Source organism: Jaculus jaculus, chromosome 3, assembly GCF_020740685.1.
Source record: "Jaculus jaculus isolate mJacJac1 chromosome 3, mJacJac1.mat.Y.cur, whole genome shotgun sequence".
NCBI lineage: Eukaryota > Metazoa > Chordata > Mammalia > Rodentia > Dipodidae > Jaculus > Jaculus jaculus.
In genome coordinates, this window is record NC_059104.1 from 114,529,503 (window position 1) to 114,556,321 (window position 26,819).

A 26,819-nucleotide genomic window follows, 5' to 3' on the forward strand; every position below is an offset into this window, starting at 1 on the left:
CTGAGGGGAAACAGTTGCTGACATCTTCAGGAGATTGGAGTTGACATAACTGCAGGAAACCACTGCCCGACCATAAAGTGGGTAATCACATAGTTTGATGGACATTTCAGAACACAAGGATGGCAACTAGGAAGATGTTGAGTGGGTCCAACTGTCGGTGGGCCAGGGCGTGAGGCACGGAGATGTTTTGCTGATGGATTGGGTGAAACAGGTGAGGGAAGGAGCCGGCCGAGAGTTTGAAGCTCTGAGGTCAGATATTTCACTGAGTTAGTAATCAGACACTGCCTGTTCCTGGGGGATCATTTCCAAGAGAGAAAATTAAGGAAGAACAGCTGAAAGCTCACAGCAGGCAGAGCTGCATAGATGTGGGAAGCGCTGTGACCACAGAAAATGAATTGGCATTAGAGAGGAGAGTCCCTCTCACTGTGCTTCCTCATTGTTTTGTTTATATTTAAATCTTACTCTGTGTGTGTGTGTGCATGCGTGCACGTGCAATGGCGCACATGCAGTGATGTGCCCATGGAGGTCAGGGGACAACCTCAGGTGCTGGTCCTCACTTTGAGGTAGGTAGCTAGCCTGTAGTCAAGCTAGCTGCCTCCCAAGCTACCACAGATTCTCTCCCCTACTCCTCACATCTCACTGTAGGCCTCTAGACGATAGATACACTGAAGGAGGCAGCAAGGTCCCTAATCTTTTTACTGAGGAGGAAAAAGGTTTTCAGGATACAGCAGTTAACTCCTAGACCCCAGGAGTCTGTCCAGACATCATAGAACTGCCCTGCCTTTCTCAAAAGAAGGCAGGCTGTCAGCTTAGGACTCCAGGGGAGCTGGACACCTGGCTAGCTATAAATCTCCAAAGAAGTGCTTGTTTCCACCACTCCCTCATCCCTCCCTTCAGTCCTTCTTTCTGCTAGCACTGCCCTACCTTCAGATAAAAGCCTTCTGCAAAAAGCTATATGGTTTCAGAGTCCCAGGACTGCTGAAGTGTAGTAAAGGTGCACACCTTTAATCCCAGCACTGCAGAGGCAGAGGTAGGAGGATCGCTGTGCATTTGAGGCCAGCCTGAGACTACATAGTGAATTCCAACTCAGCCTGAGCTACAGCAAAACCCTGCCTCGAAAAACCAAAATAAATAAAATAAGTAAATATATATATACATACATACTGATCTGGGCACCAGTTAAACAGAGTGGGGATGTGTCATAGCAGCTGAGAAGCACTGCCCTAGGGCAGTGGCTAACTGGGCCCTCTGTTCCACAGGGCCTTTGCCTGGGTGTGTGGGAAACAGTTGCTGAGCTTGTCTAGTCCAGTCAATGTGTGCTCTGCACTTAATATAAAGTGGACACCCATTGTTGCAGTCCGGGTCGCATTGCTGGTAGAAATCACCCAACCAAGAGCAATTTCTGGGAAAAAGAGATTTATTTTGGCTTACAGGCTCGAGGGGAAGCTCCGCGATGGCAGGTGGAAACGATGGCATGAGCAGAGGGTGGACATCACCCCCTGGCCAACGTAAGGTAGACCATAGCAGCAGGAGAGTGTGCCAAACACTGGCAAGGGGAAACTGGCTATTCCTCAATCCCTCTTATGCCTATTCCCAACAGTAGGTTTCCTGTCACCTCTGCTGTTTCTCAGAAACACATAGTAACTTATTTTTGTGTTGTATTTATGACTTTCTGAGAAGGTTGTTGGTCACCCCAGCAGTACAGGTCTAATAAAGGAAACCCTGTTCTGATGATGGGGTCTTGAGGACCCACTTCACCAATGTTGGCTCTCTCCCTTTCCAAAGTCATGCAACTAGTATTATCTATGTAAACATTTGAACACCTAACATGGATTCCAGCATCTTTTGTGCCATGGCTTCACTCACTTCCCGAGTTCATTTCCAGTCCATACAAAGACAGTAAAATACTCTCTAATAGAGCTCGAGTTTGCTAGATGGTAAAACTCTGTATGTGGAATGCTGGAATGCTTTATAATCACAGCCCTCTGAGGCAGTTATATCCTCTAGGCTTCCAGATTTGCAGGGGTCTTTGTTCCTCACTTTAGTGGCTTTGGATGGCTTGTCTTAGTTTTGTCTGCTATTTCTGATAGACTTTCTCTTGTGCAGGCATTATACCTCCCTCTAATTGCCCACTCCACCCGCATTTTGCCCCTTTTAATCAGCAGTGAAGTAGGAAACTACATAATAGGACTTGTTAGTAATGCATTTAAATTCAAGTGATTTTCTTATATTTTACAGGAGATGGAATTCAATTAGCTCAGGTTTCTTGTGCTTCTTTTAAATCTTGATAAGCCTTTAGTAACCTGTAGCCATTTCAGTGCAGGCCCCTGGTCTTCCAGGTAACACATTGACATCTAAAACAAGAGTTTTGAAAGTCGCCTGTCCTTCTCTTCCTTTCTTTCCCAAACAGTTCCCTAGAAGTAATCCCTATTAATGCTGTGACTTTGCACAACAAGCATGCTGTACATGGACAGCTTGTATCTTTGAAGTATGAATTTACTCCATAACTGCACTGATTATCTAATGGGAGTTAGATCTAATAGTGGGAGCCTAAGTAGGCTCAGATTTAGGGTGTAGTCACAAAGGTATGACTGGGCTAGAGGAGTCACCTCGTAGGTGGCTGACTTGGCTAGGTATTGGCAGATTTCAGTTCTTCCCCAGAAGAGGCTGTCCATAGGGCTGGCTGTTTGAGTCAAGATGGCAGGCTTCTCTGAGAGCCTGGTGCTGGCAAGATCTGAGTGGAAGCTATCTCCTTACGCCTTGCCTCATAAGTCAAGAGGCATCATCATTTCATTGTCTTCTCTTTGTTAGAACGCAGCCTCTAAGTTAGGTCTACTCACAAGGAATGTGCAACTAGGCCTCACATTTTGGAGGCAAGCATATCAAAGAATTTGTGGTTATGCTTTTAATGTCTTGTTTTTCATAGTTGTATTATAGTCCAAGGTATAGCTGCATATTATAATTTCCTTAGCCATGTCCCCATTTGTATGCATTTCATTCCTTTAAGAAGTATTAGTCAATTTGCATATCCACCTTTAGCAACTTGATCTAGTATTTAACTGCATTCCTAGATGTGGGACTTGTGTCAATATTCATTGGGTTCTGAGGACCCCATGGACTAGATCTCTTATAACCTAAAAACATGAACATGTTTAATCCAATGTTATATAAAATATCTTTAAATATAGATTGGAGTAAAAATGTTTGCTTTGAGAAATGTTTAGTTGAATACAAAAAGCAAATGACAAAACAATGTGTTTTGTATAGTGTAGTTACATAAGATGTGAACTATTATACTGCTTAGAAATAGACAGTATTAAAGTAAAAATAATGTGAAAAAACATATTAAAGGGCTGGAGAGATGACCTGATGGGTAAAGTACTTGGCATTCAAGCACAAGGATCTGAGTTCAGGCTCCCAGTGCCCACATAAACTTTCAGGTGCGGACCATTGTGGTGGCTTGCACCTACAATCCCAGCATGGGGAAGGCAGAGCCAGAGAATCCCTGGAGCTCACTGGCTAGCTAGTCTAGCCAAACTGGTGAGCTCCAGGCTCAGCAAGATAGTGTGTCTCAAAGACTCAGGTGGAGAGCAACTGAAGAAGGCCTCCAACATTGACCTCTTGGCCTCTACACACACATGAACCTGACACAGCACCCACTCATACATCCATATTCAAAAGAAAACTCAGGCTAGTAGTTACAGAAGAGAAATGCATCTGAAGAGAGGCACCCTGTTCAGGAGGTTCTGTGTTGCAGCATGGTGTTTCTTTATCACATGATGAGAGCACAGCTATTTATAATATCTGTAACTTTCTGCATGGCTTTAGTAGTTAATGAAAAGCATACACAGGGACTATGGGTAGCATGTGCTGGTATGTTCAACCCTAGCATGAAAACAACAAAACACAAGAGATGGATTTTAACATTTTGAAAAGATCTGAGAAGCTTGTTTTACCTGTGTTTATTGATGGTGATTTCAGATGGACTTTCATCAGTACTACAGTGTTTAGATGACAAAACTAGTGACAGGAGCCCTGAGCTTGGAGAAAACAGTGACCTTTTTAAAAAGAAATTATTTGAGAGAGAGAAAAATGGGGTGTGCCAGGGCCTCTTGCCTCTGAAAATGAACTCCAGATACATGTGCCATTTTGTGTATCCAGCTTTACATGGGTACTGCAGAATCAAACCTGGGCTGGCAGGCTTTGCAAGCAAGTGCATTTAACTGCTGAGCCATCTCCCTAGCCCCAAAGACCTTTTAATGTGTCTATACAGCCACATTCACAGTAGTTAGAGATATTTACTTGACATTCTGGGTCAGTTCTCATCTGTAAACCCACCTAAGTAGCATATTACATGAAACTGCAGAGCACAGAACAGTGACAGGCACATGGCAGATACACAGCATCTTCTTCCTGCGTCCACGGGTGACTGCAGCTCGAGTCTGGTGCCATCTCTAGAAAACACTAACTGCACACACGTTTTTCCTAATTGCAAGATTTGCATTTTTCCTTTTTCTTGTAGAGGAAAATATTTGGTATTAGTGACTTTTTAGAGTCAAAGCCAGGCTTGCTGGTTCACACTCAGAAGGCTGAGATAGGAGGACTGCTGTAAACTTGAGGCCATCCTGGCCTACATAGTGAGTTCTAGGTAAGCATGTGCTATATAGTGAGATCCTGTCTCAATAATAATAATAATAATAATAATAATAATAATAATAACAACGACAACAGGCTAAGGAGGTGGCTTAGTTGATAAAATGCATACCATACCAACAGGACGACATGAATTTGGAGCCCCAGAACCCATATGGAGCTGGATGCTGTAGATGTCCTATCCTAGCACACCTACAGCAAGGTGAAAGGTGGAAACAGGAGACTCACCTAAAACTCACAGGTTGGCTATAGGCTGGCAAATGTAGCAGTGAACAAGAGGCCTTGCCTCAAACAAGGTGTTAGACAAGGACTGACACCCAAGGTTGATCTCTGACCTCCACACACATACTGTGACATGTATGCTCCTACACTCAGAAACAAAAATAAGTCTACTACTTTTACACAGTTAAAAAACCATTTATTAGAATACAGAACTGTGCCATTGTCACCTCCAGTGATTTCTGTATGCTGACATTTCAACAAATGGGTTTTTTGCTGACTGAATATCTCTTTGTTATGGAGTGTTAAGCTTGTTGATGGTTGAATTCTTGTGTGGCAGCTGCACCCTGTGCATGCCTGTTCCCTGCACTGAGGCTGCAAATCTCTGGGGCTGAGCCCTTCCAATGGTGCTCGGATCACTCAGCCTGCAGCTGCAGGTAGAGCTCTAGCAATGGTGCTCAGGTCACTCAGCCCAGAGCTGCAGGTAAAGGTCTGGCAGTGATGCTCAGATCGCTCAGACACATTTTCTTACCATCTTGACCCTGTGAAGCAATGAGCTGGCATGGAGGGGTACAAGAAACCTTTTTGGTGTGGGCTGTGCATTGGGGTCAGACATATGGAACATGAAACATCAAAAATATTTGGTGCATTAACCAGCCGAAGTTTATGAAACACTTGCAGTAATTCTGAGCATTGTTATGCTGTTATTTTTTTTTCTACCTAATATCTATTTACAGCTTTCTTCTCAGCCAGAAGCTGTTACGGTTAATGTTGGAGCAGTGGCACACCTACTCACCCAACCCAACCTAAGCTTTTTTACTTCATGGCACTGCTGCTCTTTGTGACTAGAGGCCTACTGGTGATTAAGGGTAGGGATCTTTGAGCCATACTACCCAAGTTCAAGTCATGACTCCTCCACTCACTAGTTTGTGACCCTCTGCAAGCTCCATTCCCTCCATGTACCTTGTTTCGTCTGTAAAATGGGGCCGCTGCAGTTATATTCTCATGGCTGGACAGAACATCTAGCCACAAGCAGCAGACAGGTGGAAAGGGTTTATTTTTTCCAGGCTTACAACTTTGAGAGGAAATTTCAACATGACAGGGAAAGGCATGTCAACAAGGTCACAACTTAACATGCCTGCAGCAGAGAGGTGTCTGAAAGAGCCAGCGCTGACACCCAGTCAGCCTGGGCTAATCCACCCCAGGGTCTACCCCCAGAAACACACTCTAGCAAGGCTCCACCAGATGGGCACAAAATAGGAAACTTAATCCAAACACTTGAGACCATGGTGACATTTTATTCCAACCACTACAGAGGCTAAGAACATCTGCCACTTAGGCTTATTATGAAAAATGCTAAGGCTTATAAAATATTTAGAACAATGTTTGGCACAGAATAAGTACTAAGTATTCACCAAATAAGTACTGGTGAGACAGCAGATGAATGCAGTGCATTCAGGCCTGAGTTTAGTCTACAGCAGTGCTTAATAGAAGACATTGTCCTTTTAGTTATGTTAGGAAAATGAGGAATATACAGCATTGTCATGGTAGCCTTCAGCTATAGCCAAACTGGACCAAGGGACTAGGAGTCATAGCTCATCTGCAACCCCTGAGTATCACCTCTCAAGACAGAGCAGCCTAGGCAGGTTGGGAAGAAGGTCTAGAAGGGCAAACTGATTCTAAGAATACCTTAGTGAGCATTTAAATATAATACAGTTATTTATACCTTTTTCTATATATGAGTCCTTTTCCGTAGTTTTCCGTTGTATTTTTTAAAGTTTCTAAGGAAAGAAATTTGGACTCATCCTGTAAAACCAATTCAACTAGACTGGCTGGCTAGTGAGCCCCAGGAATTCCCTGTCTCCACCTTCTCTGTGGGATTAGAGGTTCACACCACCACCACCAACATTTGTGTGGATGCTGGAAATCTGAACTCAGGTTCTCGTGTTTGTGTGGCAAACACTTTACCCACTGAGCCATCTCCTAGCCCCATTTATTGTTATTTGTGTTAAGTTTTTTGAGGGGGCGTGTGTATGTAGAGTATTGTTGTGTGGTATGTGATGTGATATGTGTGTGTGTGCTATATGCATGCATATATGTATGTAGATACTTGTGTCCTGTGCACATGTATGCACACAGAGGCCAAAGGAGAATGTTGGGAGTCCTCCTATGTCCACACATTTGACTTTTTTGGGGGGAAGGGATATAGTTTCTCACTCAACCCAAAGAGCTGCTGCCTTTACTTTTTTGGTCAGCAAGCCCCAGCAATTCTCTGGTCTCCATGACCCTCCCTGCCAACAGGAGTCTGGAGTTGAAGATGTGCATGGCCATGCCCAGCTGTTTTACATGGGTCCTGGGCAGTCTCAGGCCTTCATGCTTAGCACTCTTAACTGCTGACCCATCTCCCTATCCTGACTTTTTTTTTTTTTTTTTTGAGCCAAGATAACCATTTTATATATATGGCCCAAGCTGGCCTCAAACTGAGACCTCAGCCTAATGAACGCTGGATTACAGGCCTAAGCCACCACCGCTGGCTTCCCTTCATTCTCAGTAAATGTGTCTAATCGACTAGACACACATAAAATGGCTGAAGAGTCTTTCTTATTCTCTTGGAGATTTGTTGCTAGGTGACTGTTTAAAACATGCACCCCCCCCCATACACACACACACACACAAAAAGTAAAAATAACACACAGTCCTGAAAACTGGGTCTTATATCACTGACTTTGTTCTGTACCTGGGCTTATAAGGCACATGACTGACTCTTGTTTGATATCTGACAGTAGAAGCTAATAGTTCTTTTTGCAGGACATAAGGAAATATTAACCCTAAGGGCTCAGTGGTAGAGTGCTTATCTGGTATGTGTAAGACCCTGACTTCAATTCGAAGCACAGCAGGAAGAAAAAGAAACATGGTACCTGATAAATTGAAAATCTAGTTTCCCTCATCCAGGAGAACTTGAGTCTAGTCATAATTGGGGCAGTTTGGGCTCCCTGACCCTGACTTTAGTGAGAGGTCTCTTCTTGCCTTTGGGCGGCTAGGAGGCTTACTTTCCACAGATTCACAAAGCCTTGCAGTTCTATTGTATACAAGATCTCTTGATGAGCTCTAGTGGCCCTTACCTTGCTTTATTTCCTCCCCTGTAAGTACGAGATATTCTTTTCTAGTTTTTTGTTGCTGTTGTTTGTTTTGCTGACCTTGAACTCCCCTCCTTTTTTTTTTTTTTGAAGGGAGGAAACATTTATTTTGATTTATGATTAACCTTAAACTCTTGATCCTCCTGCTTCCACTTCCTGAGTGCTAAGATTATAGTTGTATACCACTGCACTTGGTTTATGTGGTGTTGGAGGTTGAACCCAGGGCTTCGCACATGCCAAGGAAGCACTCTACCAACTGAGTTACAGCCCCAGGCCCCTCTGCCACCCAAGTGTTTTGAGACTGGGTCTCACTTAGCCCAGGCTGCCTTTGAACTCTTGACCCTCCTGCCTACATTCCCCAAGTGCTAGGATTACAGGCTCAAGCCACCACCTTTGGCTACAGAAGCTCTTTAAGAGCAAAGTTTTCTCTGACTGATGTCAGAGAAAGAAGTCAGAAATTTGAAAGGTCTGAAAGATCTATGAGCTGTAACATGGGGAGGGCACATGAATGCTGGTGCCCTTTAGGAACATAGAGCAGCCCTACCTGACAACAAGTAAAACAAGAGACCTTACATCCACAGACTCTAGGACCTAGATGCTGTCAGCGTCCTGAATGAACTTTAAGCTGATTTTTTTTTTTCTGTCGGGAATCTCCAGATAAGAATTCAGCTCAGCCAACACCTTCCTTCTGGCTTAAACAGAGACTTGCTACATCCAACTGTATGTCTCACTACACAGTTAATGAGCTAATGATAGTGTTTTAAGGTAATAAGTTTTGGGATAATCGGTTCTTAGGCAAAGGACTAGATCTAAAAGCTCTACTTAAACATCTGTTCAGTAAGCTAGACCCAATAGATCTCCCTGGAAAGGTATCCAAAGTTCACAACTACTCCAGTGGAAACACTAATTTTCTTCTCTGTAACCTTTGCCATTTCTACATGAGCGGTGGTTTCTGGATCACTATGTCTCATCTTACTTTTTTTTTAAAGATTTTATTTATTTTTATTTATTACAGATAGAGGGGGAAGAGAGAGAGAGATAGTGAGAATGGGCACACCAAGGCCTCTAGCCACTGCAAATGAACTCTACATGCATGCGCTACCATGTGCATCTGGCTTATCTGGGACCTGGAGAATTGAACCAGGGTCCTTAGGCTTCGCAGGCATGCACATTAACCTCTAAGCCATCTCTACAGCTCATGTCTCATCTTAAATAATAGGAAACTTGGGCTGGAGAGATGGCTCAGCAAGCATGAGAGCCTGAGTAGGCTTGAGAGAATGCTCAAGTTCACGCCCAAGAGCCCACATAAACAGTTGGACATGGCCATGTGTTTAAAACCCCAGCCCCATAGGGAAGCAAAGATCCAAAAATAACCCAAACTCATGGAAACAACAGCAAGCTCCAGGAGCAATAAGAGACTTCCACTCAAGTAAGAATGGACAGAAGAGCAATGGAATGGTACACCCCATGCTCGGCTCTGGCCATTGCAGGCAACATACCCCACTGCAGACAAGTGCATAGAGCCTTGCATGGACACATATCTGTGCATATAGTACACACACAGCACATACACAAACAATAAATAAATTAAAATAGGCACCTTTTATTTCCCTAAAGTATAGATTCCTTGGTTTTACTATAGACTTTCACCTAAAATGCGTGCTCATTTCCCATGGGCCAGGCCTTCCAAACAAATGTTTCCTCCAAGACTGTTAAGCACCTTGTTCCTCTCTTGAGCACTTCCCTAATTTGACTTTTCCGTGTCCTGAAAGGCCCATGTTCTGCAGGCTTATTAGTCCTGGAGAAGGGCACTGTTGGAAGGTACTAAGACCTTTTAGAGAGGTCATTGGCAGTATAGTGAGACTGGCACCTTCTCTTTGCTTCCAGGCCATGGGGTGAGCAGTTTTTCTAATTATGCATTACTTCCATGATATTTTGTCTGAGTATAGGCCCCAAACAATGAGGCCATCACTTACAGATAGAAAACCTGCAAAACAGAGCTAAAATAAGCCTTTTCCCTTTATAAGATACTTATGTCACATATTTCATTATAGTGGTAGGAAACTTACACATAAAATTAATACCAGGAACAGGGTAGTCTTTGTTGTTACAATGTATCAGATGTGGACTCTTTGTACTTGGTTTATTCGTTTGGAATTGTTTAGAAGAAACCTAGAGTTCTATAAATGGAGCTTAGTGGGTACCTTGGAGGAGGGGAGTGCTGAAGACCAGAATGCTAATAGCATGTGAACAGCAAAGGCATCGCTAATGAGGTTTCAAATGGAAATGGGTACCCGAGATGCAGTCCTGTGACACTGGAGCACGGATGCCTTTTGTTCTTGATACTTCGTGGGAGGTGAAATTCAAAGTTCATCTGGCTGAGATTACAAGGCAGCACAGAGGTCAGGCTGCAGCATTTATATTGCAAATTTACAGTGAAATCAGATGCACAAAGGAAGATACAGGAAAGATTTGGAAATTTTTCAGTTTGGCTAGGAACAGATCACATAAAAGGCTAGAGTATATTTCCTAGCAATAAGGAGAAAAAGCCAAGTGCAAGATGGTGCATGCATCTGGAGTTCATTTGCAATGGCTAGAGGCCCTAGCATCCCCATTCTGTCCCTCCCTTCCTCTCTGCTTTTAAATTACACACACACACATGCACACACACACATACACAAATATATTTTAATGTCATAGGCTGGAGAGATGGCTTAGCAGTTAAGGTGTTTGCCTGCAAAGCCAAAGGATCCTGGTTCAATTCTGCAGGACCCACGTAAGCAAGATGCACAAGGGGGCGCACACATCTAGAGTTCATTTGCAGTGGCTGGAGGCCCTGGTGCACCCATATTCATTCATTTTCTCTCTCTCTCTCTCTCTCTCAAATAACTATATAATTTTTTAAAAGTTAGCGCGCTCTCTCTCTCTCTCTCTCTCTCTCTCTCTCTCTCTCTCTCAAATAACTATATAATTTTTTAAAAGTTAGCAAGAACCACTGCTTCCACAAACTCAGAAATGTAGGTGAGCAAATAGTTTCAATGACTTTCCAGGAAAGAGTCTTTTAAGGTCCCCTCTCCCCCTGCGCCTTTTAAGATTTCTCTGCTCAGCTGCCTGGCAAGGCACTTATAGGCCTCTGCAACTATGGTTCAAACAGGTCCAGCTCATACTGACATCGTTCATGTACAACCTGTTTTCTGGGCATGTGGAAAGCAAGAGTTATGGGGTCATAGAGGCTTTAGTGAGCTGTCAAAGGAAAGTCCACATGCTCAGGCTTTATCCCTGCAAGCTGCCCTGGCCAGGACGGTGCAGGGAGTTAAGCTGCTCTGGGAGCCCATCACCTGCCACAGTGTGTCTTCATGTTAATGGCTCAGCTTGTACCACTAGACAGAGAATTTGATTGCATCTAATGTCACAGTACCTTAGTAGGCCACAAGTGATTGTTTCTCCACTTGCTAAATGAGCCATATAGCCTCTAACCAGCCAAGGTGTTTATACCAGTCACAACAAACCATTCATGCAGATAAAGGCTTGGGTTTATATCAGTCATGGCATTATCCCTTTTGCACTATAGTCCCTCTGGCCTGGCCGGAAGTGGCTTCAGAGTCATCTAAAGTTCACTGTGACTTACCATAATAAAACACCCAATGCAAACTCTAAAACAGTCTGGCTGGGCTCCACTTTCAGTCAGCTGTGGTTCATGTGTAGTTTCCTCAGCATATCCCTGGAATGTTCCAAGTGGCTGGTGCTGGCATAAGGGTAGTGGACCTAACTGTTTGACAGATAGCCCTTGAGTTCAAGCAACCAGGACAGCAAGGGAGAGTTCAGAGCTGCCAGTTAGAACATCAAATTGTCTTATCCCCAGTGTGTGCATATTTACAGGAAAATGAGCATCTTATGACAGCACTTAAAGAACTTATCATTAACACTAATAGTGGTTTAAACTGGTTTTTAACAATGCTTACCACCTCTCAGCACCCAAAGAAACGTGGGCCCCTCTGATCTGCCTCAAAAAGGTAAAACATGATCTGGGAAAACTTTTTTCCCAGCTGGGTACCCTACAGTTCAACTTTGTCACTGACTTGAGAGGATCCAGTCTCACAAGTTGAGGACTCAGTCCCATAGATTGCTCTTGTTTCAGATCCACTTACACAACAACCTCCTGTGCTCTGGGCTGAGCATCTAGGAAGTCAAGCACAGGTTCCTGTAATCCCTGCCTTAGTTTGCCATAATGGCTCACAGAACCAGGGAAATATTGTCCTTAAATTTACTGGGACAACTCGGCTGCATGCAGACATGCATAGGCAGGCTGTGGGGCTGGGGGCTGCAGATTTCCTATGCTGTATGTAGGAATACCATCATCTTGACACCTAGACACTCATATATCTCTCATATATCATATATTATTTGAGAGATAGAAAGACGCAGATAGAGAAAGCGCACCGGAACCTCCTGCCACTGAACAGACTCCAAATGCATGCACCACTTTGTGTATCTGGGGAATCAAACCGTAGGTCCTTAGGCTTTGCAAGCAAGTGCCTTAAACACTGAGCCATCTCTCTAGCCTTTTATTTCTTTTTTAAAAAAGTAATTTTATTTTATTTATTTGAGAGGGAGAAAGAGAATGGAAAATAGTAATAGAAAATAGATGGTGTGTGTGGCTTTTCGAGGCAGGGTCTCTAGCCAAGGTTGATCTGGAGTTCATATGTAATCTCAGGCTGGCCTCCCAAGCGCTGGGATTGAAGGCATGTGCCACCACACCCAGCCCCATCCACCAAATCTCAATTCAAGAGTTTTTTTGTTTGTTTTTCGAGGTAGGGTCTCACTCTAGCTCAAGCTGACCTGGAATTCACTCTGTAGTCTCAAGGTGGCCTTGAACTCACAGCAATCCTCCTACCTCTGCCTCCTGAGTGCTGGGATTAAAGGCGTGTGCCATCACACCCAGCTAACTTCAAGAGTTTCTATAGAGCATAACTGCCTACCCTTCTGTTTACTGAAAGTGACAATAGCTGAAGATCTTAACCAGAGACTCTTCTTTGTCTTTGGTGAGAAGTTCTACCCAGGAGCCAGCAGGGGTCCTAATCATGTGTCATGAATCCACAGGATTCATGAACAGCAAGACACATTCCAAGGCTTGTAGAAGTTGACCTACCAGGAACCAGAGTAAAGACCAAATATATTTTATGTTATACCGTAGAACATAACCACATTTTTAAAATAGTAGCTAATATGCAATTAAGTTATATAAAAATGGAAACCAGAAGTTTAATAAAAAGGGAACTGGAAAGGCTAAGAAAGATGAAAACCACTTGACCCCTGTCCTGCCATACTGTAACTATATTCTTCCTTGTCTTTCTCACTGCACTGTGAACGCTTGCAGGTGAGGCTCTTCTCATCAGAGCCCCCTGGCAATGCTTTGAGCATGGAGTAGGTGCTGCAACAAGTGTTAAAGAAGAGATGACTGAGGGCTGAGCCAGGTGTGTGTCGGATTCTGTTTCATTCTGTGGGAGCCAGGATTGCAGGAGAGGCTGGGAGGATTCTAAGTAGCAGGAGTCGTGCTTCGTGTCTCTGTGACTTACTCAAGTCTCTTTGTAATTAGTGGGTTAGCAGTGGTGGTGGAGTCCATGGTAGTGGAACAGAATGGCCAGGACATTGATTACATGACTCAGAGAGGTTAGGCTTCTGACAGTCTCACTGCCATGAGTAGACAGGCCACTCCTCTCACCCTCTGCCCAGCTTCTGTCCAGGTCACCTTGGGAATGAGCAGGCTTGCCTTCTGACTGAGCATATAGACCTGGGCTCACTCAGTTCTTCGTTTTCAGAGTCTTTAAGGCAGGTAATGGCTTGGCCTGAAAATGCCTGATTCAATTCTTGCCAGAGAAATAAACATCCTGTTTACATTAATGGAATGAATCTTAATATGTCCATTTTTAATGAATATTCTAATCTATATTTTTCTAGACTTTTATATAAGATAGATTTATTTGAATCTAGATTTTCAGTTCTGAATTTTTAGCCTCATGTAATAAAAAAAAAATTAGAAGTTTTAAGATGAGCATGTGGATTACAGCGAGGGAAGCAGGTCTCCTTGCTTGTAACACATGTATACTCCGGGGATTACACTGACATCTAGTTGATGAGCTAAGGTTGTAAAATGTTATTGTGAAAGAAAGCTGTTCCGGGTTTTCGGAATCCCATGATGTAGGTATTCTTTAATTTATTCATGCTACAACCATGCTTAGAATCACAGGTGCCTCAAAATAACATTCAGGGTCATGTCTGAAAGAACTCGGTTATTTTTGGCAACTATAATGGGAAATAAAATACATTTAAAGATAACTGAGATCTTTAAAAGTTGGGTGTGAATTCTCAACTCTGTTTAAGAGTGTATTTGATGCCCTGAAGAAAACAAATTGCCACCCTTCACTTGTAAATATTTAAGGCAAACAGAAAAATGACTCCTAGAAGACTTTTGGACTCAAACTTATAGGAATAAGGAAAATTGCTTCAACATAACAGTTATACTACACTGAGAGAGTGGAACAAATCCCAATGTTGATAAGTTTTAGATGATATTAAAGGGGAAAAAACTGTCTTGGAGTATATTGCCTTGTTAGAAGAAAACAAAAAAAAGGGTGGCTAGTGATAATAGGAAAGGCCTGGCGCTTTCCTTTTTGGCTGACTCCATAAGCAGAAACTGCCCTTTCTTGCTCTTCTGGTAGGGTGTTTCTCAGATGACATGTGTAGTCGCTGTGGAAATGGGAAATAGGACATGACAGTTCCTGCTCTTGAGCTTCTCATAGGGAACTTGACTGTGCAGCTCTGCTATAGGAGAGTTGTGGGTAATGAAAGTAGTAGTTAAATAAATCAGCAAGCACATCTGCCACAGCAGGCGCTATGCTCAGTGCCCAACACAAACAGCCTTGGAAAATGCCTCCAGTCCTTGGTGTTCATAGCTGCAGGACATGAAGCAAATCATCTGAGGCACCCCAGCAAGTACAGGAAGGAGAACTCAGTAAGTGGAAGCTCGGCACTATCATGAAATAATTGCCTTGAGGAGTTGTTTTGCCACAAAACAGATAGAAAAAACTGACTGACTGTTGAATGCTTTCTATGTCGGTCCCAAAACATTTGCATGCACATGCGTGTTCTTTCTCTTTTTCATTTATTGTGGGATAATCACTGCAGCTGCGGGGATGGAGGCTGTTATTACAGTTCTTCATTATTCCTGTAATTATGTGAGATGACATGAGAGCCAAGATCCAAAACACCTTGTATCTCTGGTTGAAATCTGTAGATGCTGTCACTTTTCATTTAACAAGTTTTCAGGGTGGTTTGGCAGGTGCTTAGTGCCACAGTTCCATGGGATTAGGTCCAGAGACCTGGAAAAGCAGTGAGCCCAGCATAGCCACTTGCACCAGTGGCATGACATGGGTGCAGATGTGCTTTGCTGCCAGTGAGCAAAGCTTGGTGGGCAAGTTTGCCTGTTTCTAGGACTACCGTCAGAGCACAGCTCCACACACTAATGGCTCACTGTCCCTTGCTTGTGGAGGTTAGACCATCAACAGGGCTGCTCCCTCCTGAGGCTGAAAATCTTCCCTGGTATTCTGGTGGTTTACTGGTAATTTTCCGGGTTTCTTGGCAAATAGAAGTTTTCAGGCAGAAATCCTAGCTCTGGGAGTACCAAAGAACTAACTATACACTCACCATCCATCCCAACCTGCCATTAAAGCAACAAGTAATGGTAAAAAGCAGAGGAGATCAACCTGGGCTAGAGTGAGATCCTATCTCAAAAAAAAAAAAAAAAATGCAGAAGAGAGTTAATCTACATGCTGAGTAACAGAGAAAAGGGGTCTAGGGACCCCCAACTTTGGAATCCTGCAGGCTTATGTAAAGAAGGAATTGGGGCAGAGGGGCAAGAATGAGTCAGTCCTGGATAGGGTGTGGTCTGCTTGGTACTTTAATGCAAGGTGTTCCAAAGAACTTGTTATTGCCATCATTTGAGGGGAGCAGTCTGGTTCTGGGGGATGACGGCTTGTGTTACAGGGAGTAGCCTTGCCATCATGGATAATTGTCTCACTTGGCCATACTCTGACCTGCTAGGCCCAGTGTTGCTTGGGAGCAGCTTCAGTGTCATAGAGATATTTATTCATGTGTCTTGTTGTTTCTGGAGTTCAATGTGACTAACTTTAGGAGCCAGGCAAACAGCCAGAGGAGACAAGATGGATTGAGTTGGCCCATGTCACATGGTGTTCTCCAGGATTCCCCTCCATGTAGGATTGCAGCCTACCCTACTGATTTACTTTCATTTGATGACCGGGAGCTTGCACTTGAACATTCAAGTTTGGGAGCTACAATTCAAACCATCAATGAGCGTGGACAGCTGCATATCATGTACGCCTTGTCCATGGTGGCTCCATGCGCAGATTCTAGTATCATAGATAGTATGTCCACATTACTGAAGCATAAACTTTAGTGGGTGTATTTTCTGTCCAGAATAATTATGATAAAAGATTTTAGAGCTTGGGGAGGGTTGGTGAACCCCAACTTTTGGGTCCTTGTCCAATTTTAACAAGAACTGATAAAATGGACTCTGGGAAAGGTAAATTGTGAATTAAATTTTTACCACTTTACTGTTGCAGTTAGGTTTGCATTGCTGGTACAAATCACCCAACCAAGAGCAGCTTGTGGGCAAAAGAGGTTTATTTTGGCTTACAGGCTCGAGGGGAAGCTCCATGATGGCAAGGAAAATGGTGACATGAACAGAAGGTGGACATCACCCCTGGCCACATAAGGTGAACAATATGAACAAGAGAGTGTGCCAAACACTGGCATGGGGAAACTGGCTCTAACACCCATAAGCCCATCCCCAACAATTCACGGCCTCCAGGAGGCTTTAATTTCCAATTGCCATCAGCTGGAGAACCTAGCATCCAGAACACCTAAGTTTATGGGGGACACCTGAATTAAACCACATCATATATTTTGGGATTTTTATTTATTTATTTTTTGCTCATTTATTATTTATTTATTTGAGAGTGACAGAGAGAGAGAGAAAGAGACAGAGAGAGAGAGATTGAGAATGGGTGTGCCAGGGCCTCCAGCCACTGCAAATGAACTCCAGATGTGTGTGCCCCCTTGTGCATCTGGCTAACGTGGGTCCTGGGGAACCAAGCCTCGAACCGGGGTCCTTAGGCTTCAGTAATGTGGACATACTATCTATGATACTAGACCTAACCACTAAGCCATCTCTCCAGCCCTATTTTGGGATTTATTGTAGGAATTAAGATCCAGGGAAGAGGGTGATTGAAAGATTCAAGCCAGAGGAGACTTCTCCTCCTTGCCCAGCTGTAAGGGAGAAGAGAGATGGAGAGAACCTCTATCAGAGCACTGTCTCAGGGTGAAAGGCTCTGGAGGAGGCACATGTACCCACTCATGGAAAGCAAAGCGTAAGAACCAAAGGATCCCCTGCACTAAAAGACCAGAGAGGATTAAGAATAGTGAAGGACTCAGATTAAAGAAAAATCATGCATGTAATCAAAGTTAAGAAAGCCTCCCAAGCAAGACACATGTAGAAGGCCAGCAAGAAAATCCTCAGGTCGAGTCGTGTTCCCCCCTTCCTAGCCCGACTTGGAAGGGAAGAGACAGATTCACACACTGGTGTTCAGGTGAAATCACGGGAACAAGAGAAAGGCTTGCCCATATGGTTAGGCTCCCTTATACAGATAGTCATCCAAGCAGGGTGAGCCTTATTATCAGACCTGGGTGTGCAGAAACCCGATGGGTTTGTGCCCTCAGGAGACTGACCCAGAAGGAGCCAAGACCCGATTGGATTTGGGCTCAGGGTGGTGACTCAAAACCAAGACCCATTGGTTCACAGACTCAAGGGGTTGGCTGTTTCTCCTTCAAAATCAAAATAATTTAGCTACAATAACTCAAAACTGTAACATGTGTTTGCCCACTCATACCTGCTTCCAGCTTAGAAACTGCAGTGAGAAAGTTGATAGCTTTGGCCTTCTTCCACGTCTCCTCCCCTCTTGTGCTGCTTGTTCACTTACAAGAGCAGACTTAGGGCTTAAGGGGGAAAGCCAGCTGCTTGACAGCTGCACCCTTTGGGTGGCCTTTGAATGGTTGAAGTTCCTGAGAGATTCCCCTGCTCAGGCCTCCCACTCCACTGTCTCTGCACACCAGGGCCCCCTTTTGCTGATGGAAAACTGCTGTATTAAGGCAACCCCATGATTTGATTGATTCATGGGAAACAAGAGCCTTTGCCCACAAAAACAAGCCTTTCTTGCTGGGCCCGGCTTAAGTGCAGGAGGCTATGGCTCTTCAGGTAGCTCCTTTCCAGCCCTCCCAACTTGAGGAGGAGTGGCATTCTTCTCCTTCCCCTCCTGAGCAAACTTGGAAGTTGACTCCCTCCCACAGCATGCCCTCTTTGGACCTTCCTAGCTAAGCTTTGCATGATCTGCCTGGATGGCCTGCTCTGCTGACATTTTGAGGTACCTGTCAGTCTCTGAACAGTCCCTAGAGGGAGGAAGGTACAACTTGAGGAAGGTTTTCATTTTCCATATTGTTTGAAACAGAGTTTTACAGCCCTGGCTGCCCTCTAAACTGCTATCCTCCTGCCTCAGCTTCCGAAGTCCTAGGATTGCAGGTATGTGCCAAGACACCCAGCTTGATATGGTTATCATTTGCAGACAAGATAAATGACTAATTATATTTCAGAACAAAGGAGTTGAGCCACCAGGTGAGTGCTGACCTTAAAGAGATAGAGTGTCCTTGAATTTCAAGTTACACATTTAAACATCTCCCAACATCATTTATTATAAAACTTCTTTGGCACTCCATTTGAACTTTTAGATTTCAGCTACTTAGTTGTTTCTCTAACATTTTTTTATTTTTTATTTTTATTTATTTGAGAGCGACAGACAGGGAGAGAGAGAGAGAGAGAGAGAATGGGTATGCCAGGGCCTCCAGCCACTGCAAACGAACTCCAGATGTGTGTGCCCCCTTGTGCATCTGGCTAATGTGGGTCCTGGGGAATTGAGCCTTGAGCTGGGGTCCTTAGGCTTCACAGGCAAGCGCTTACCCACTAAGCCATCTCTCCAGCCCTCTCTAGCATATTTTAAGTACAGAACTAACATTATAGCTTGTGGGGAGGTGGTGACCTTGCCCATTTGGCTTTGTACAGTTTCTGTGACGAATGTCTTGTCATGCAGAGAAGAAAGACGTGGGGGGTGGGGTGGGGGAGGGGTGAGTCCAAAGCAGCCTTGTGTTGACTATTACTATGAAAACCATTCTGTTTAAAGACAGACTATAAAGGCTGTTCTATGCTGCACCACAATTCTATTTTACTACAGTGAATTCATTCAGCAGTTTAAAATGTGGTTGTGTTAATGCAAAGCTGTATTAGCATATCTTCATGGTACAGTCACAATTGAATAATTAGTAGTTTAAGCATGGCTCCTACCCTTGGTCTTTTTATTTATTTTTACTTTTTATGGACAGTCTTCACATACATACAATATACCATGATCATAACCCCCTCCCACCACCCTCCTTTGCTCCCCTCCCTAGTCCCTCCCTGTATGTCTTCTTTTTTCAACTAGTCCCTGCTATATTTTTTTCCTTCCTATTGTATGCTGTGTAGGTAGCATTAGCCTCTGTGAGCATGAATACCACAGCAAGCTTGTATCTGGAAAGCAATATGGCACTCCAGTTCCTTTGGCATTTACATTCTTTCCTCTACCTTTTAAGCAGTGGCCCCTGAACATTAGAAAGTGTGATAGACATGTCTCAGTGCTGAACACCCCACTATCTCTTTGCACTTCAGTGAGTTCTTCTGAGTTTCCAAGTGGCCACTGCTATCTGAAAAGAGAAACTTCTTAAACAAATGTGAGAAAAGAATTAATATATGGGCATAAACATAAGTAGTAGGAGGGCAGTGTGGTGGGCATAAAATAGCCATTTAGCCAAACAACAGTAATAGTCCCCTCCCCCCGCCATGACTTTCCTGTCATAGGCTTTTGACTAAGTTTTCAGTGCCAGGCATGAATTCCCTCCCATGGAGTCAGCCTTAAATCTAATCAGAGAGTAATTGGTATCCCCCATAACAGTCATACCCCCATTGTGTCAGTTGACATTTTGGCCTGGTTGGCCAGCCATAAAGCTTGCAGGGTCCACTGCTGGTTAAAGACCATTGGTAATGTTTCTCCCCAACAGGCTGCATAGACCTTTCCAGCATCCTAACAGCTAGTCAACAGGGAGGAGGCTTGATTTCTCAGTGATCTGAAGTCCAACTTTTGATCTTAGAAAAAAAAAAAAAAGTTATTACCTCACTGGAAGAGACCATAGCAGAACCCCAATAAAATACTGTAGCAGTTAATACCAAAGGCCTGGGGTCGTGGCTTAGTGGTTCAAGGCACTTGCTTGGAAAGCCTGCTAGCCAGGGTTCCGTTCCCCAGGACCCACATAAAACCAGATGCACAAAAATAATGCCAAATGTATCTGAAGTGTGTTTGCAGCAGCAAGAAGCCCCAGCATGTCCACCTGTTTGTCTCCTCTCCCTTATTCTAGTCCAGACTGACTTGGAATTTTGTGGCTGGCCTTGAACTCCCAGGAATCTTTCTACCTCTGTCTCTCAAGTGCTAGGATTCATGCTGGGATCATGCCCACCAGAGAGAGAGAGAGAGAGAGAATGGGCACACCAGGACCTCCAGTTCACACAAACTCCAGATGCATGCATCACCCTGTGCATCTGGCTTTACATGGGTAATGGAGAATCGAGCTCAGATCATTAGGCTTTGCAAGCAAGCGCTTTAACAGCTGAGCTATCCACAGCCCTAAAACCATTTTTAAAAAAGAAGGCAGTGGAGGGGATATGGAAGGGAGGAACAAAGGAGAGTGGTGGGAGAGGATTATGATCAGCATATTTAAGGAGGTTGTCAATAAATTAAAAAAAATAAAAACCTCTTTTATTCATTGCTTATTCATCTGAAGAAATAAGTATTTGTTGCCAGGTATAGTGGCATAGACCTGTAATCCCAGAACTCAGGTAGGCTGAGGCAGGATGATTGCCACCTGTTGAGGGCCAGTCTGCACTACATAAGAAGACCATGTCTAAAGAAAAAAAAAAGTTCAGAACCTATAATGTGATGTGAAGTATAGTGCAATATTCAAACACAACTGATAAGGACATTGTTCTTGTACTAAGTAACTCAATTATGTGGTATTATCTTAGAATCTCATACAGCCCAGACTGGCCATTAAGCCACTGTGTGTGAGGTTGAACTTGAACTCCTTATCTTCCTGCCTCGACCCCACCCCCACCCAGAGCTGGGTCACAGGCATGTGCCACAATGCCCAGTTTATGTGATGGAAACTGAACCAGGGCTTCATGCATACCAGGCAAGTACTCTGCCAATTGAGCTAGATCCCTAGCCCCTCTTTTTGTATCTTTTCAAAACATTTAAATCCAGGCCTTGTTTTGTTGATAATACTAGTTTGAGTATAGTACAAAAGACCATGAGTGGACTGAATGATGTCTTTGTTAGACCTGCTGTGTGACCATGAAAGTAACAGTATGGAGGAAAGTTTTACCAATTTTGATGTTTCTTGACCTTCTTTCAGAGAGTATCGTCCAACATGTGACCTCCAACCACACCAGTCAATTTAACAGTAGCACTGTGAACCCACCAACAACTCTAGTATCAGTGGTGTTAAACAACGTAACAACTGTCGCTGTGAAACCTACAACCATTTCTAAAATGTCAACACCAGGAGTCTCAACAAATATGACTTCTACTGCCTTAAAATCTACACCCAACGCCACAAGTGTTTCACCAAATGTGACCCAGACATCAACATCCTTGGTAACCACAGCCCACAACAGTTTACTGACATCTCTAACAAGTATGTATTGAAATTGACCTACTTTTTCTGTACTCTAAATCAGTTGTCAAATGCTGCATTTTAAGTCACTATTCCATTTTGCAAAAATACAGAAACTTTTTTTTACCTAAAGTTATTCCCTCACCTCTCACTTCAGTGTTCTTCTTACCCAGAAGTTTAGAGTTGAAAATACAGAATATTTAAAAATAAAATGCTAACTCCAGTTTTGTTTTCTCCTTGTTACAGCAGCTATTCACTCTAAGGAAAGTAAAGGATCAAAATTTGACACAGGCAGCTTTGTTGGTGGCATTGTACTAACACTGGGAGTTTTATCTATCCTTTATGTTGGATGCAAAGTGTATTATTCAAGAAGAGGCATTCGGTATAGAAGCATGTAAGTTTTACACACTTTTGCATATTTTAAATTATGACAAATACTTGGAGCCAGGCCAGTTGTTCATCACAAGAATAGGTTTATGTGCTTTCTTCCCCATACCTGAAATAAGTTATGTACAGATATGTGATTATGTGATATGAAAAATGTGCATGTTTCATAGCATTGAATTTAAAATTTGAAATATTTTTAAAGCCACTATGATTCAAGACATATTTGTTTGCTTGATAACATCCACCAGTTATGTAGGAGGCATGCAAGCATATGGTTTTATTATAGTAAACTATAGGCCATTCATTTTGAAATCAATATTTAGTAATGTAATTGAGTTATTCAACAGTGAGGTAATTACAATGTACTTTAAAAAGAAAAACACTGTCATCCCACAGCTAGGTTAAGATGCTTCTTAGGGTTTTGCTGTTAGCAGTGTCTTTATTGACTTACAGAGTGAGGAGAGAGAGAGAGAGAGAGAGAGAGAGGGAGAGAGAGGGAGGGAGAGAATGGGTGCGCCAGTGCCTGTAGCCAACTGCAAATGAACTCCAGATGCATACACTACCTTGTGCATCTGGCTTACATGCGTATTGGGGAATTGAATCTGGGTTCTTTGGCTTTGTAGGCAAGTGCCTTAACCGCTATGCAGTCTCTTTAGCCCCTAAAATGTACTCTTATCTCATCTTAAGCTAAGTGCAAAGTACATAATTCTATCCCTTATGGGCTAACTTTTCCCTCAGATATACTGATGAGGTAATGCTGTATGTACATGAAAGAAGTCAGAGTCCAGACTCCTCATAGTATAAGGGACTGTGCAGACAGAAACAGACTCTAGAAGTTTCACTGTTAAAGGAGTCTTACTTCAATATAGAAATCAGTAGTCTTGAGACACCCCCCCCCATTTTGTGCAATGTATGTATGTTGTGTGTGTGTGTGTGTGTGTGTGTGTGTGTATAATCTGTAGTCCTGGCTGACCTTGACTTCACGTTGATTCTCCTACTCAGCCTCCTGAGTTTTGGTGTTAAAAGGCATGCACCACCACATCCAGCTTTTTAATTAGGGTACAATTTACAGTCTGTTAAGTAAGAAAGTTATGTTGGCAATTTAATTAGAAAAAGACTACTATAAACAGTGGCACATACTCGTAATCTCAGCACTTGGAAAGCTGAGGTAGGAGGATTCCCTTGAATTTGAGGATGACCTAGGCTGCACAGTGAGACCTTGTCTCAGCCCCCTGCCCCAGGCTATGAAGACAGAAGAATTCATATTCACACTTGCTTTCACTTTACCTTTTGGTTCTCTGCCAGTAGGATAACAAGACACTTGGTGGTTTTCATTTTAGAGAGGATTATGGTAGCTAAGTGGTGAAGGTCAGAGTTGAGATCTGCCTAGATGTCCATTTGACAGTCCAAATCAGTACATACAGTATATATAACAAGTGTACAGAGTTTTATGCAGAGCGATGGTGATTTTGCTTGTGAAGACTAGAATTTGTAGTTTTGATAGAATACAAGTAATTTCAACTTCTTATATATTGCAGTGATGAACATGATGCCATTATTTGAAGAAATCAGTGACCAAGAAATGAAGAAAGACTGCAGTCCTTTTGGTTTATTAGTTTAAAATAATATTTTCTTAAATAGTATAAGTAAGCCATGCATAAAATGAATAATGCATTACATTACATAAGTACATGAAACTTCCTCATCATTACTAAAGGTAAAAAGGACTTTGTTTGGGTGTTTAAATGAATAATTAAAGCTAAAGGTAATTTACATAATGATTAAAGTACAAAACAAGACCAGTTAAGAAAAATTCTCCCTCCTTCCTCCTTGATTTTTTTTTTTTTTTTTGGTAGCACTGGTTGGTCACATAGTTGCAATATTTTAAAGACATCATCACTGAAAAACTGGACATTATCTGGGTGCACATTAAGGAGCTTGTCACATTGTCACAACACTTGGAATTTTCAGAACTGGATATATCCTAATTACTAATATCACGCAACAGAAATTACACATGTGAGTAAACCAGGTCTTAAACACAGCTTAAGAAAGCATCAACATTATGTTTTAAAGTAGTTAGTACTTGGTCTAGAAGCAGAGTATACATTCCAGAAACTACTGTCTATGAATAAATCCTGAATGAAACCTGTGCTTCACTGCATTAGATGTCCACAGAGCTCTGGGAGAGCTGTCTGCTGCTTCTAAGCTGTCATTGTTAGTTGACTTTTCTACTATACTTCAGGCAAACTGCAGTACTCCCCTGTGTTAAAGACTACTATGTAGGGGAACTGGCAGTTAGATTATTTGCTACTGTGAACACACTGTCACCACTGGATGTTTGTCCTATTTCATATTAACTTACCAATTTTAATTTTATATTTACTGTATTTTTTAAGAAATATAGAGTTGTTTTCCATATTTAGAAATTTTTAATGGAATATAAAAACATGTAACTTTTTAAGCCCTGTTACATGATTTCCAAAATAATATTTAGAAGTTTATGTTCTCAAAACTAGATTAATGCTGTATTCATTAAACCAGGGACTATGATATTCTCCACAGGCCACTAAACCTGCAGGATGAAAATGCTGCCTTTTTGTACACTGTCAACTTAGAAGTCTGGGGAAATGACATTTTTATACTAAGAAATTATTGTATTTTGAAATAAATTATTTTAGACAGAAAATTATTTGGGTATTCCCCTAGATCGCTACCCTGCCCCACTGATTAACTTTCAGATGCACTATGTATAAGAAAAAGCACAATTTAGAGAAACTCCCACATTAGCCAGTATATTCTGGAATGTTTTTAGTTTTATGATTTATACTCTAGCACTCAAACTCAGGGTCAGGCTTTAACAAAAGAGGCATTTAGTCATTAAATAGTAAGATATTTCTATCTTAATGGGCCAAAGTAAATACACCAATTTTTGAAAGTTCAAAAATGAGCCAAAATGCCCTAATGAACATGCATTCATATTTAGTAGTTATAAAATGTAATGACCAGCTTTTGGATTTACAGAAAATGTCAGCTATCAATAGCTTTGATTTAAAAGGCTCATTTCTACATAATGTATATTATGGCCAATTGATAATAAACAATGTCATGCACAGATGCGTGTGATACATGGTGTGGAAGGATCTATATGAAACGGGATTAGTGTGACACATGGGCTGGTGGGTTGTGTGTAACATGTGGGCAGCGTGGAAGGGGCTTTATGAGGTGGATAGATAAGCACAGCTTGCAGGTGGTATGGAAGAGTCTTCATGAGACAGAGCTAGGTCAGTGTGGGTCAGTGGCTAAGCTGTGTGCTACTGCTTGTGCAGCCACTACTTTCATTTCTTTGCCAAATGTAGTTAAGACAGACATTACAGGGATGAGGGCCTTTAAACTTGTGTCTGTTCCATTCTAGTGACTTTAGTACAAGCTTTGAATGCTTATTCGTTTAGCACTTTGAAAATAGAAGCCACTTGTAAAGATCCCTGTTGTGGGGAGGGAAAAGGGTAGAAATAATGTAGTTATATCTTTTCTGATTTGCTAGCTTCAAATACCAGTAGTCTCAATGTAGTTTTGTTGTTTTTATTTCAATCTGCAAAATTATAAGAGAACAGTAATACAAACCAATTACTTTGGAACACATTTCCTAATTGTACATTTATCTTCCTAATTACATTTACTTAAGCATACGTTCAATTTTTCTAGCATTCCTTAAAAATGTATTTATTGAAAATAAAACAGTACAGATGCATGTCTAAAATCAGGCAGAAGCCATTCTGTGGCTTTAAAATGTCTTTGGGTAATACATAAAAAGAATAATTCAAATGTAGGTAAATGAGAGTGAAAGTATATTGTGTATAATTTTGTATCTTCAGGAAAAAAAACAAAGTCCTGTTACTTTTTTTTCTATTACAATGACTAGATTTTGGTATTTCATTGTTACTGAGTTCTATTTTTAGAATAAAATTTGTTCTCTTTAAAGTTTTGTGTTTTTCTAATGTAGGTACGCAGTTCACATTTTATTTTTAAAGTACGTATCAACAGTTGAATGTAAAATAAAGGCTTATTGGACACACTGAAGCCAGACCTTGGGTAGCTCTGTCATAGAGGTAAGACCTTCGCTGGCTCAGTTTCTCCAGTGTCCTTCAATGTCAGAACTTCATAGTATCCATTTACTCAAGCTATTGGTGCATTTATACCTAACCCTCAACATTCCACCTCTGAAAGAGGGAAGTTTGGGGGCTGGGAAGACAGCTGTTAAAAGCTCTGCTTTAAGCCGGGCGTGGTGGCGCACGCCTTTAATCCCAGCACTCGGGAGGCAGAGGTAGGAGGATCGCCATGAGTTCAGGGCCACCCTGAGACTACAGAGTTAATTCCAGGTCAGCCTGGACCAGAGTGAGACCCTACCTCAAAAAAAAAAAAAAAAAAAAAGCTCTGCTTAGCAAAGCCTGCTGGTACTGACTCACTATTTGCAACGGTAAAAATTCATCATGGTGGGGCAAGACAAGAGGCAGAACTACAAAAAAGTTTATTCAT

At 42.4% G+C, this 26,819-nt stretch overlaps 1 protein-coding gene across 1 annotated transcript in view; it reads left to right on the plus strand.

Moving 5' to 3' along the window:
- The window catches only part of Tmem123 (transmembrane protein 123), a 39,820-nt gene extending 13,559 nt beyond the window's left edge, over positions 1-26,261 (plus strand). Inside the window, exons 3-5 of the mRNA XM_045146298.1 lie at positions 21,636-21,917; positions 22,143-22,290; positions 23,822-26,261. Coding sequence (XP_045002233.1) covers positions 21,636-21,917; positions 22,143-22,290; positions 23,822-23,846 — 455 coding nt within the window. The 3' untranslated portion in view covers positions 23,847-26,261. The remainder of the gene's footprint in view (positions 1-21,635; positions 21,918-22,142; positions 22,291-23,821) is intronic.
- The last annotated feature ends 558 nt before the right edge of the window (positions 26,262-26,819 follow it).